The sequence below is a fragment of the Mus caroli genome, chromosome 1 (assembly GCF_900094665.2).
Source record: "Mus caroli chromosome 1, CAROLI_EIJ_v1.1, whole genome shotgun sequence".
NCBI lineage: Eukaryota > Metazoa > Chordata > Mammalia > Rodentia > Muridae > Mus > Mus caroli.
In genome coordinates, this window is record NC_034570.1 from 16,497,411 (window position 1) to 16,509,305 (window position 11,895).

Here is an 11,895-nt window from a genome sequence, read left to right on the forward strand (position 1 = left end):
CTCACTTCGCGAGCCAAGACCTAAGAACATCCGCTTCCTTCAGCCCACCCCTACGTTGCAACCTCTGGGAGCCGGGAAGTGGGGGCTGAGGAGAAAGGGAAAAGTATGGGAAAGGGGCGGAGCCGCCTCTGCCACACCCACTAGCCACGTCCTGTGGCCACTAGAGTCTGTAGTGCTGTGCGCAGGCGCAGACCTGGCCTCCGCCTCCCTTCCCCCGCCCCCTAACATCCTCCCTTCCTCCCCGCCGCTTCTCCCCTCCCTCGACTAGGGTGTTTGGCGTTACCAGGGAGTCTGGAGAGGCCCGCGATTGCAGTTTGTTGCCAGGGTAACCCGAGCGGCAAAAGGCAACCGAGGTGGCAGCTGCAGGGCAGCGATGGGGACCAACCCGGTGCACGGCCTGCCCTTTCTCCCGGGCTCGTCCTTTACAGACTCCACGGTGAGGGGCAGCCCGAAAGGCTCTCCACTTGGCTCGCCTCTGCGCTCCTTCATCCCGCAGGCTCCGTCGTCCTCGCGCATCCCAGCCTCTGCCGATTTTGCTTGGCCTCTTGGTAGTCCACTCACCCTCCTGGGTCCTCACCGTGGCCCTGTTCTTTCTTTACTGCCCCATCTACCTGCCTTCTGGCCCGATTACCCTAGGCTGTCTCCAGGCCTCTCCCCAACTGCACTGTAACCCTACTCAGCGCCTTCATCCTCTCCTACCGTCTCTCCACAGCAGCCTCATTCTGGATCTGTCTCACCGCTTCTGAATCCTCAGGGTCACTGCCCTTCAACCCCGTTCCTCTATGTGTATGCATCTTTTCCATGTACTCCTTTCCTGACGGGTCCCCACCCCAGTCTCTGGCCTTTTGAGTTAAGGGTCACTTTTCTCTCCAGCTTCAACCTTCCCTAGAATTGAATCCCCCACCTCCCGCCGCCCCCTCATCCTGGTTTTCTTGTAGTTTTTCTCTGTAAAGCATTCTTCCTCCTCTCTTTGTATTTTTTCCGTCTCAACCATAGGAATGAACCACTTAGTGTTTCTCTTTCTGTAGCCCGTGTGTGTGTGTGTGTGTGTGTGTGTGTGTGTGTATACATACACACATTATTCATTTTCAGACTGTATGTGTGTGGGGGGGTGGGTGTTTTATCTTGTCTGCAGCCTCGGCTGGCCTTGAACCTGAGAACCACCTGCCTCGGCCTGCAGAATGCTTGGATTAAAGACATGCCAACGCACAGGGCTCCTGTTCAGCTTGCATTTCACTCCTTTGCCCCAACTGTTTATAGTCATCATCTAGATGAAATTAAATAAAAAACAAGTCCAGGGTGGCAGTGCACATTTGTAATCTCAGCTTTCAGGAAGCTGAGGCATACAGATGGCCAATTTGAGTCTAGCCTGGGCTACATAGCTAGTCACTGTCTCGGAACAACAGCAGATCCAAACCAGACAGAACAGGAGCTGCATGAAAAGGAAGTATAAGCCAGGCTGGGAAGTGGCTCAGAGGATAAAGCACTTGCTGCTCTCATAAGAGGAGTGGAGTTCAGATCCCTAAAACCCACCGGAACCCAAGCAAGCAGCTTAGCTAGACTGGCCCTTACCTGATGCAGCCCACCCATGCCAACTTTGGTCTTTCATATGTATTTCCACATACATGCAAACAGGCATGTGCATATACACTCATATCCCTACACACACACACATGCTCAGAACAAACCACCCCAACAACAACAAACACGTCATATCAAAGCCAAGTGATAACAGTAATGTGGGTTCTTAGTTTCCTCCTAACATAGGTTAACTGTTTGTTCATTTCTTTTGACACCAGGTCTCAAGCAGTCCCAGTTGACTGCACACACTATATAGTCTGGGCTGATCTGGAACTGATCCTCTGGGCTCCTAAGTGTGGGGTTACAGGCAGGTCATCAAAGACAGATCTTTGTGTCAGGCAAACACTCTAACAACAGAGCTACACTCCCAACCCTAACTCTCAAAAGCATTCGGCATTAAAAAAAAATTATCAGAGTTACAGAAGTAATTCTGAAGAGTCAACATTAAGATTGGGTGATGATGATCATAGGTAAGCCAGTGGTCATTTGTATTTATACGGTTTAATGATTCAGACTCTTACATTTCTCTTTCCATTTCTTAAGGCAAATTATTTCATCTACTTGTTTTCTAGGGGACACATTTCAATTTCAATTGAAAATGTGGTGAGACTCTCAGACTCTCTTCTAGTCTTGTATTAAGATGGTCATCTTTTAAAGCTACAAGCTCATTCAATGTGGTTCCTTTTTGTTTGTTTGTTTGTTTGTTTGTTTGAGACAGGGTTTCTCTCTCTTTTCACCCGACTAGCCTGAAATTTGCTGTGTAACCTAGCCTATCCCCAGACTCACCATGATCTCTAGCCACCATTTCTCAAGGACTGGATTAAAAGAAGTCTGGCATATGGTGCCTGGCCAGCATCATAGATTTTCTGTTTTACTGAACTTTTAAATTTTTATATGATCTAAAACTTGTAGACAATGTCATATGCTGTGTAGCGTCAGCTAACACATTTGGTATCTGCGAGTGTGGATTATATGTGCATGTGTGTACGGGAATGCGCAGCTCACATCAAAGCCTAGCAACAACAGAAGTTCAGGTGCTTAGTGGATACCCTCAAGGAAAGGCTCAATTGATTTGTGAGATTCTACAAGTGTGGGTAGGAGTGCCAGACTTTAAATATTTATATGGAAAGATGAAGAGTCTTGGACATACTTCAGTGCAGACCACTAGACCTTTTATGGTAGTAGAGACCATAAGAGAGGAGGGAAGGATAGGCTAGACTCCAAGGAAACAGGGAGGTAGTCAACTTATTCTTTCTATTCTTAATAAAAATAAAGTTTATGATTATTTGTAAATCATGTATGCATAACATGTTAACCATATTGCATGAGGACAATTTGAGAGTAACCCCACAAAGAACATAAACCCCCCCACTGAATTAATATAACCTTAATTTTGCTTTCCTCCTTTATCTAATTTTTTTCTACTTCCGATAACAAACAAATGCGTATTCATGCAGAAAAGGAACATAATCTAGAAACACCTAGTTCAGATGTTCACCAACTCCAGTTTGTATGCTTCTAATTATAGTGTATTGATATAATTTTATAAGATGCTCTCTTTTTTTTGTCTTAATAAATGTAGATACTTTACCAGGCTGCTGCATGGTATTTAAAACCATTTCAATTCTGGCATAACAATCCACTACGTGAAATTTCCATTGTTTCCTTTCTTCCTCATGTGTGCTGTTTAGATTGTTTCCAACATTTAAGAATCATAGGCACACACATATCTTTGTCACTATTATGGCACGTATCTTTGTCAGCTTCAAGCATATTATTATTTCCCATAATTTTGGAATGTATTTTAAAAATCAGTGTGTACAGACAGGGTTGCTGGGAGTTCACATATGTGCTGGCAAGCTGCTTTTCAAAGGCTTATATGAATGTATCAGTGTCAATGTAATAAGAAGAGTTGTTGCTTCAGGTGAACTTCAGAAAGGGTCATGATTCATGATCTCCGGAGAAGAAAAACAATATTAGCAAAAATAAAAATAGAATACAGATGAAGTGGTACGGTAGAGGCGAATTGGACATCACAGAGCAGGGCTGTTCTGTTTTAACCTTAGATGGTTTCTACTTCCCTCCTTGCTCCTGACCCAAGTGCTTCAGTTTAAAAAACAAAGTTTTCCATGCAGCGAAACATGTTGATGTACGTTTTGTGATGCTAAAAAGGCAACATTTGGAGCTGCAGAGATGGCTCAGCATTTAAAAGCAAGATCTGCTCTTGCAAAGGACCCAAGTTCAATTCCTAGCACCCATAAAGGGTGGCTCATGGCTACCTGACCATCCAGGAGATCTGAGGGCATCTGCACTCACACACACATCCACATAATTTTTAAATGTATTCTTAAAGCAGAAGTTTAAGGTATGGCAGTTTAGGAAGTTAGTTGTTTTTCTTAAAGACTTATCTGAGGTTATTAACGGTATACATCTTTTCTTCAGAAAACAGCATTCCACCGAAGCCAGACACTCAACTACAGGAACGGCTATGCAGTTGTCCGACGTCCCATCGTGGGGATAGGTGGAGACCGGCTCCACTACAACCAGCTGTCTGAGGCCGAGCTGGATGAACTGGCCAATAAGGCACCCATCTTAACTTACGGGCCACTCAAGCAAGCCCCACCTGCAGAGTTTGTTCCTGCACATGTGGCTTTTGACAAAAAGGTATCATCTGGGATTTTAAGGGCACCCCTTGACTTCAGATCTGAGAGTTGTCCCGTGTTACCAGGAAACCACAGGATTCCTCTTTGAGAAAATTGTTCAGATGCCTCAGCGTTTAGTCACAGACACCAAAACTGAGTCTTGCAGCAGGCTTTTCCTGGAATAGTTTCCAAACACAGTTCAAAGTTGCCTGAATTCTAAATCCCACATTTGGGATGCCTCAAGTTCTTCGCTCTGTTTCCCACCTACTCTACAACATCGAGCCCTCAATCTCTATGGACTGAAGACATCTCCATCTGTTAGGGTTTTTTTTTCTTAAGTTTTCATTCATCCATCCATTCATTCATTCACTCACTCACTCATTTATTCGCCCACCCTTTCCTTATTGGTGCTATTTAAATTCTAAACACTAGTGACTATTTTTCTCCAGGAAAGTTCACATGTCACAAAATAACAAGAACAAAACCCCTTCTACCTATGACTCCTTTAGGAAGAGAATTTTATCTCATCCTTTGAGCCCCAAACTGCTTCCCTGGAGACAACAGAGATGCGTTTGCGAGTTTGGACAGGCGTTTGCTGCCACTGTTCTCTCGGGCCTGTTCCAGGTCTTTGGTTCGGTTACTTCTCCATTGCCTCTGGTCTTGCACATGACTGTTCTCCCTCCTGGTTTCCCACTCCCGTCTGTCTGATTCTTCTTCCTCTGGTCTCCCTGCCTCCTTGGTGGAAGCATGTGAGGGTTCCGTTCTGATTCTTGAAGTTCCCTTCTTAGGAATCCCTTTGTGGATTCAGTCTTCTCAGGGCAGTCAAACTGTCAGTATTTATTTTCAACTCTGACCGCACTGAACTTCAGACCTTAGCCATGGGCAGCTTCTGACAGTGGAATGTCCTCACTTGGGTGAGCTGTTCTTCACACATAGCCTCTGCATTTATTTATTTACTTATCCATCCATCCATTCAATTATCTATCTATCTATCCTCCATCCATCCATCCATTTGGCTTCTGAGCTTCTATGCTTGTCTCTTCTCCTCCATATTCAATGAGATGACAAACCAATAATTTCTCTCTCATTTTTGCCATTGTCGTTTTTCAAAGTTCAGACAAGCAATGTGATCTCTATAAACTTAGAAGGTTATCTCTCTCTCTCTCTCTCTCTCTCCTTCCTTCCTTCTTCTCTGTCTCTCTTTCCTTCCTTCCTTCCTCTCTGTCTCTCTTCCTCTCTGTCTCTCTTCCTCTCTGTCTCTCTTCCTCTCTGTCTCTCTTTCTTTCTTTCTTTCTTTCTTTCTTTCTTTCTNTTCTTTCTTTCTTTCTTTCTTTCTTTCTTTCTTTCTTTCTTTCTTTCTTTCTTTCTTTCTTTCTTTCTTTCTTTCTTTCTTTCTCTCTCCAGACAGGGTTTCTCTGTATAGCCCTGGCTGGCCTGGCTGGCCTCGAACTCAGAAATCTGCTTGCCTCTGCCTCCCAAGTGCTGGGATTAAAGGCGTGTGCCACCATTGCCTGACAGAGCTCTTTATTCTTAACAAGAGAAGGGGAAATTGACTGAAAATTAGCAGTTAGTGGGCTGGAGAGAGAGGTCAGTGGTTAGGAGCACTGGTCACTCTTCCAGAGGATGCAGGTTCAACCCAGCACCCAAATGGTGGCTCACAGCCAAGCTGCCTGTAACTCTGCTTCCAGGGTCTCTGACATCCTCTTCTGGCTTCCACAGGTATTAGGCATGAACATAAAGAACAAACAAACAATAACAAAATAAAAATAAAAAAACCAAAAACAAACAAATAAACAACAACAACAACAAAAACCCTCAGCCAAACAAAAACCAATCAACTGCCAAACAAATAACTGCTTTATATAATGGAGGGGTTGTGCTTTTATTACAGGGTTTCACTGTGTAGCCCAGGCCAGCCTTGAACTTGTAACCCTGCTGCCTCTGCCTCCTGAGTGCTGAGGCACTCAGCTTGTAACACTTTATCTGGTAGTTAGAATCTCCTCTGTGCTCTGTAAAGGTCAGAGGAAACCCAAGTGATTTTTCTTTTTTTTTTTTTTTTGGACAAACTGAAATGTACTTAACCATCCAAGTTCAATACATAGACAAGAACAACTTCTGCAGCAGTGTTTTAATACTTAGAGATTTTACGGAATATGGTTCTTGTCAGTGAACTTGAGAATAATGCCAGAGTGAATCAGTCAGTTTCTTAGAGAAATATTAAATACATTGTAAGGTACCAGTTTCCGTACAGAATCTGAACGTGGGCCTGGAGAGACTGCTCAGTTGTGAAAGAGTGCTTGCTGTTCTAGAAGATCTGAGTCTGGTTCCCAGGACCCATGGCAGGTTGCTCACAACCCCTTTAAACTATGATTCCAAGGAATCTGACACCCTCTTCTGGCCTCCACAGGGACCTCTCTATCTTCTCTGTCTCTCTGTGTCTGTCTGTCTGTCTGTCTGTCTCTCATACACACACACACATGAAAAGAAAGCTTAAAATAAGAATCTGAGTATAATAAAGTGACTATAAAATAAGGTAATGTAAGATCTATGGTGTGTACCTTGTTTAGCCTTTCTAAAATTTTATAGATTTTTCTTATAATAACAGTTCATTTGTAGATGTGCAAAGATAGGAGATTAGTGTTCATCTCTAATCGCTCTCTGTGTTAGAAAGGGGATGCCCCAGGAATGTGGCTGTGGCCCCAGTTTCAGTCTTAGTCCTTATCTCTGAGCTCACTGTTTCCTATGGTGTCTATGAAGGTGTCTCCCAAACACATGGCTATGTTACTGCCTCTATTGCTACCTTCCTAATACACAGCTCAAACTGAGCACGTCAGATGTTATCTAGTCACACCTCTTCCTTCCTAATGCGCTCCTCCGACATGCCCTCATGTCCATTCTTGTCAGTTGGCTAAGAACTCCAGTTTTCCCGTCTCATGGGCCAAAATACTGGGGTCACCCTTGTCTATCCTTCAATACCAACTTCCTTCCCCTAATCCAGCCTAGCATCTTAAATCAACATTAGCTCAAATTTCACCTCCCGGTGCACATTGTTAAAGCCACCTTCTTTTAAAGCCATGTCCATGTTTCTACGGGGTCAGCACTGTATTTCTAGCACTGAATTTTCCTCAGTACATCATCCGGTTTCCACTCCCCCTGACCCACGCCATCCCACACACACACACACACACAAATACCTCACCATCCTTCTACTGTTCCATTGCGGTCGCTTGCGATTGCAGACCCATTCTTGAGAAGAGCTGGTGCTCCCTTTGCCTCTCTATTCTGCCTATCGCTCCCATGCTGTTTCCTTCTTCCATGTTCTGTCACCATTGCCTAGAATCACCCCATCCCACCCCCAACACATTCAGGTTTATCTAAAACTTTATCATACCTTAAATTTAATAAGTCTTGGGTTAGAGAATTCTTTGGCCACTTTTTCCATTCAGGTTTCTCTTCCACCTCAGCCCCAACTAAGAAGCAGTGAAATGTGTGGAGAGAAAGAGAGGCCAGGAGAGTTTCGGTCCCAGCTCTGGCCCATATATGGCCCCAGAAGAGTTAGTTTACCAGTGTGGATGCTAAATTTCTTCCATTTTAAAAGTAGCGGTGTTGGACTGGCTGATGAACTCTGCTTTAACGGTTTGTATGCTTGCATGCCTGTGGTTCAAACACACCCTGTTTCCTGTGAGTTTCCGCAGTCGAGTTCCCATTTTGAATTCTTTGCATTTGAGCCAAATTATTACTTTAAAATTGTCCTTCTTCTCGCTTATTTCCCTTTAAATATCCCACCTTTCATCTTTCTTCTTGGATTTTTAAAATGATGTCTTCCATCTCATTTCTTTCCAAAATTGTTATTTATATTTTTAACTCTCTTTGGAATTTTAAGGACTTCCTTCCTTTATATTCATAGTTTTTCTAAGCAGTAGACAGCTATTTTTGTTTGATTTTTTTACTTTTAAAAATCTTTACTTTTGCCGGGCGTGGTGGCACACGCCTTTAATCCCAGCACTTGGGAGGCAGAGGCAAGCGGATTTCAGAGTTCGAGGCCAGCCTGGTCTACAAAGTGAGTTCCAGGACAGCCAGGGCTATACAGAGAAACCCTGTCTCAAAAAACCAAAAAAAAAAAAAAATCTTTACTTTTATATTCTCACTGATTAAGAAACATACGTGTGTTAATTTAAGGGTCTTAATTTTCCTCCGCGCCCCCCCCCTTACTTAAGTAGAGGTTTGGGTGAACTCTTTTGCCTACCTAGAACATCCTTCTAGTGCTTGGTCTCTCTCTGAACATAAATACTAAATAAAGCACCAAAATATAAGGCAATTCCACAGCATGGCAATATGTGCTTTTATAACATGATTTAATATTTTAAATATGTCCTCAGTAAGCTATTCTGACTTCACATTGAGTGAATGGTCCTCAGAAGTCTAAGCTCTGGTCTCTGTAGAACACAAATGCTTCTGAACACTGTGAGGGCGGGTTTTTAAAGATGCTGTCCAATGAGTTTATGGCAGGACACTAGTTCCACTCTTCCTGGATTGTGCTCTTTTAAGGACAGCAGCTGCTGTCCCCCAGATAACAATGAGAAATCTTCTCTTGGGTGTTACAGGTGCTGAAATTTAGTGCCTACTTCCAAGAAGATGTTCCCATATCAATGGAGGAGCATTACCGGATCCGCCACGTGAACATTTACTACTACCTAGAAGATGACAGCATGTCCGTCATCGAGCCCGTAGTGGAGAACTCTGGAATCCCACAAGGCAAGCTAATCAAACGCCAGCGGTTCACCAAGAATGATGTGGGAGACCACTACCACTGGAAGGACCTCAACCGTGGAATCAACCTTACAGTGTATGGCAAAACCTTCCGAATTGTTGACTGTGACCGATTCACTCAGGTAGAGTGTATTCTCCGTGGGCCGGACCTGGCAGCACATTCTAGCTGGTGGGATACAATTAACCGCTCCATTCACTAGTGTATGGGGAAGGACACTGCTGATTGTGTGTGTGAGTTACTAAGCAGGTTAGTGTTTGAGTTAACGTGCACACGTGTGCCTCTCTTCAGTACAGAGTATAAACATTAGGGAATCAATGCTAAATTTGTCCTAGCTTTTAAAGAAGTAATTATACACTTTTTTTTAAGTGAGTTAGAAAGTTTAGGAACATTATTCCATCTTAACTTGCCTTACCTTGCCTTCACAGCTAAAGTGGAACATGTATTTTGTGAAATTTTAGATTGTAGATTCTTATCTTAAAACAGTGCCAGAATTGTGCATATTTAAGATATCTAGTTCTCTTAGCATGATGCCTTCCTACTATATAAGTGTGTGTATATATGTATGTATATGTGTGTGTATGTATATATAATGAATAAATACCTCAGGCAGTTATCAGCTATCATCTGCATTGTAGAGTTGGGTCACTGGAGATAGTATCTCTAATACATGCCCAGTTCTGTCAACAACTCGTTAGTATCATCATATCACACTTATTTTCAGAGCATGATTTATGACTTTTAAAACCTTCAGAAAGGTGTTGACATTAATTGTGAAATGTTAGGACTTTTTGGAAAGCCAAGGCATTGAATTAAATCCATCAGAGAAGATACCCCTGGATCCTTACACTCAACTCCGGAAAGAACCTGTTCGCAAATATGTCACCCCGTCAGACTTTGACCAACTGAAGCAGTTTCTCACCTTTGACAAACAGGTAAGCCACCTAATCAAGTAGGCTTAGTCCTGTTCGAATGTGGACGTATGTTTATGGGTAAGCTGCCTGGATAGCCTGCATATAATTTAACCATCGTCACACAGCGGTTCTGTGTAGGGCTAAAAGTATGCCAGGGCCTAGATTTCTAACTTTTAAATACATTAAACATTTTATTACATTTTATTGATTTTTGGATGTGTAATGCATGCCATGCATGCACTGCCTACTGGAGAAGGTCGGAGGACAACTTCTGGGCACTGGCTCTCTCATTCTGCCCTGTGTGTCCTGGGCACTGAGCTCAGGTTGTCACCTGGTAGGCCTGGGCCATCTGACAGGCCCTCAGTTTTATTATTAGAGATATAAAGGCCTCTGCAGCACTGTCATGTGAATCCATCTATGTCCTCTCACGGTAAAGCAATTCCTGAGCCGCATGCGTCTACATCTCTCTTTCCATTTCCAATTCCTCACTCCTTTTCCTCTGTTGTCTTCAGGGTTACTGTTGTCGTGATGAAACATCATGGCCAGAAGCAACGTGAGGAAGACAGGCTTTATTTTCCCTTTCTTCCATGTCACAGTTCGTCACTGGAGGAAGTCAGGACAGGAACTCAAGCAAGGCTGAAACCTAGGGGCAGGAACTGATGCCAAGACCATGGAGGGTGCTGCACACTGGCTTGTTCTTCATGGCTTGCTCAACCTGTTTTCTTAAAGAACCCAGGACCACCAGCCCAGGAGTGGTACCACCCACAATGGGCTGGGCCCTCCCCTATCAATCACTAATTAAGAAATACCTAACAGGCTTACCCTACAGCCTGGTCTTATGGAGGCATTTTCTCCACTGAGGCTCGTCGATCTCTGATGACTCTAGTTTGTGTTAAGTTGACATAAAAACTAGCTTGCACACTAGGGCCTGATAACTTAATCTCACAGAAGTTTCTGGGTAGGCTTACATGCATTTGGGGGAAAGTTTAAAGCTGTTATATATTTATTCTGATACTACATAGGTAATAGAAGAAAATTAAGCAGTTAATTAAAGTAGTTAGCTTCCGCGATTCTCCAGGACCTCCATCTCAATGTATCCCCGCTGACTACTGCATTAGTGATAGAGTTCAGAAGGCTCTCTGAGCACTTTCTGACTCCGGCCCAGCTTTCTAGGCTCTGCTGCAGTACAGAAGCAGGGCTGAGTCTTCTACCCATAAAGGGAAAGAGAATTAATAACAGTGATTACTCTGAAGTTTTTGTCCTAACTTCCTGAAAGCTTAACTTTTTTATTTCAGAAGTTCTACCCTGTGTGAGCATGGATTTAGGATTATGGATTTTGCTGGGGTTTTTTTGTTTGTTTGTTTGGTTGGTTGGTTGGTTGTGTTTTTATTGTTATTGTTGTTTAGTTTGCTGATTTTGTTGAGAAAGGGTCTCACTATGTAGCTCTGGCAAGCACAGAGCTCGATATGGGGTAGGGGTATGGCTGCTCCAAATTCATAGATGCTCTGCCTCCAGGATTGTAGGACTAAAGGTATACACAGCACCCCAATTTTAAACAAACAAACAAATAACTTAGTTATTTCTTTTTGAGACAAAGTCTCACTAAATAGCCAAGGCTAGCCTCAAGTTTGCTATGTATCCCAGCCTTGATCTGAACTCACGTTCTAATCGTTGAAGAATTGAGTTGGAATTTTGATGGGGATTGCATTGAATCTGTAGATTGCTTTCGGGAAGATAGTCATTTTTACTATATTGATCCTGCCAGTCCATGAGCATGGGAGATCTTTCCATCTTCTGAGATCTTTGATTTCTTTCTTCAGAGACTTGAAGTTCTTTTCATACAGATCTTTCACTTCCTTAGTTAGAGTCACGCCAAGGTATTTTATATTATTTGTGACTATTGAGAATGGTGTTGTTTCCCTAATTTCTTTCTCAACCTGTTTATCCTTTGTGTAGAGAATGGCCATTGATTTGTTTGAGTTAATTTTAT

The 11,895-nt window shown here is 43.2% G+C and overlaps 1 protein-coding gene across 1 annotated transcript in view; it reads left to right on the forward strand.

The window, feature by feature from the left end:
• Positions 1–252: 252 nt before the first annotated feature.
• The window catches only part of Efhc1 (EF-hand domain containing 1), a 39,994-nt gene continuing 28,351 nt past the window's right edge, over positions 253–11,895 (forward strand). The window contains exons 1-4 of the mRNA XM_021162532.2: positions 253–436; positions 4,024–4,245; positions 8,828–9,115; positions 9,777–9,926. Of these exons, the coding sequence (XP_021018191.1) occupies positions 374–436; positions 4,024–4,245; positions 8,828–9,115; positions 9,777–9,926 (723 nt within the window). The 5' untranslated portion in view covers positions 253–373. The remainder of the gene's footprint in view (positions 437–4,023; positions 4,246–8,827; positions 9,116–9,776; positions 9,927–11,895) is intronic.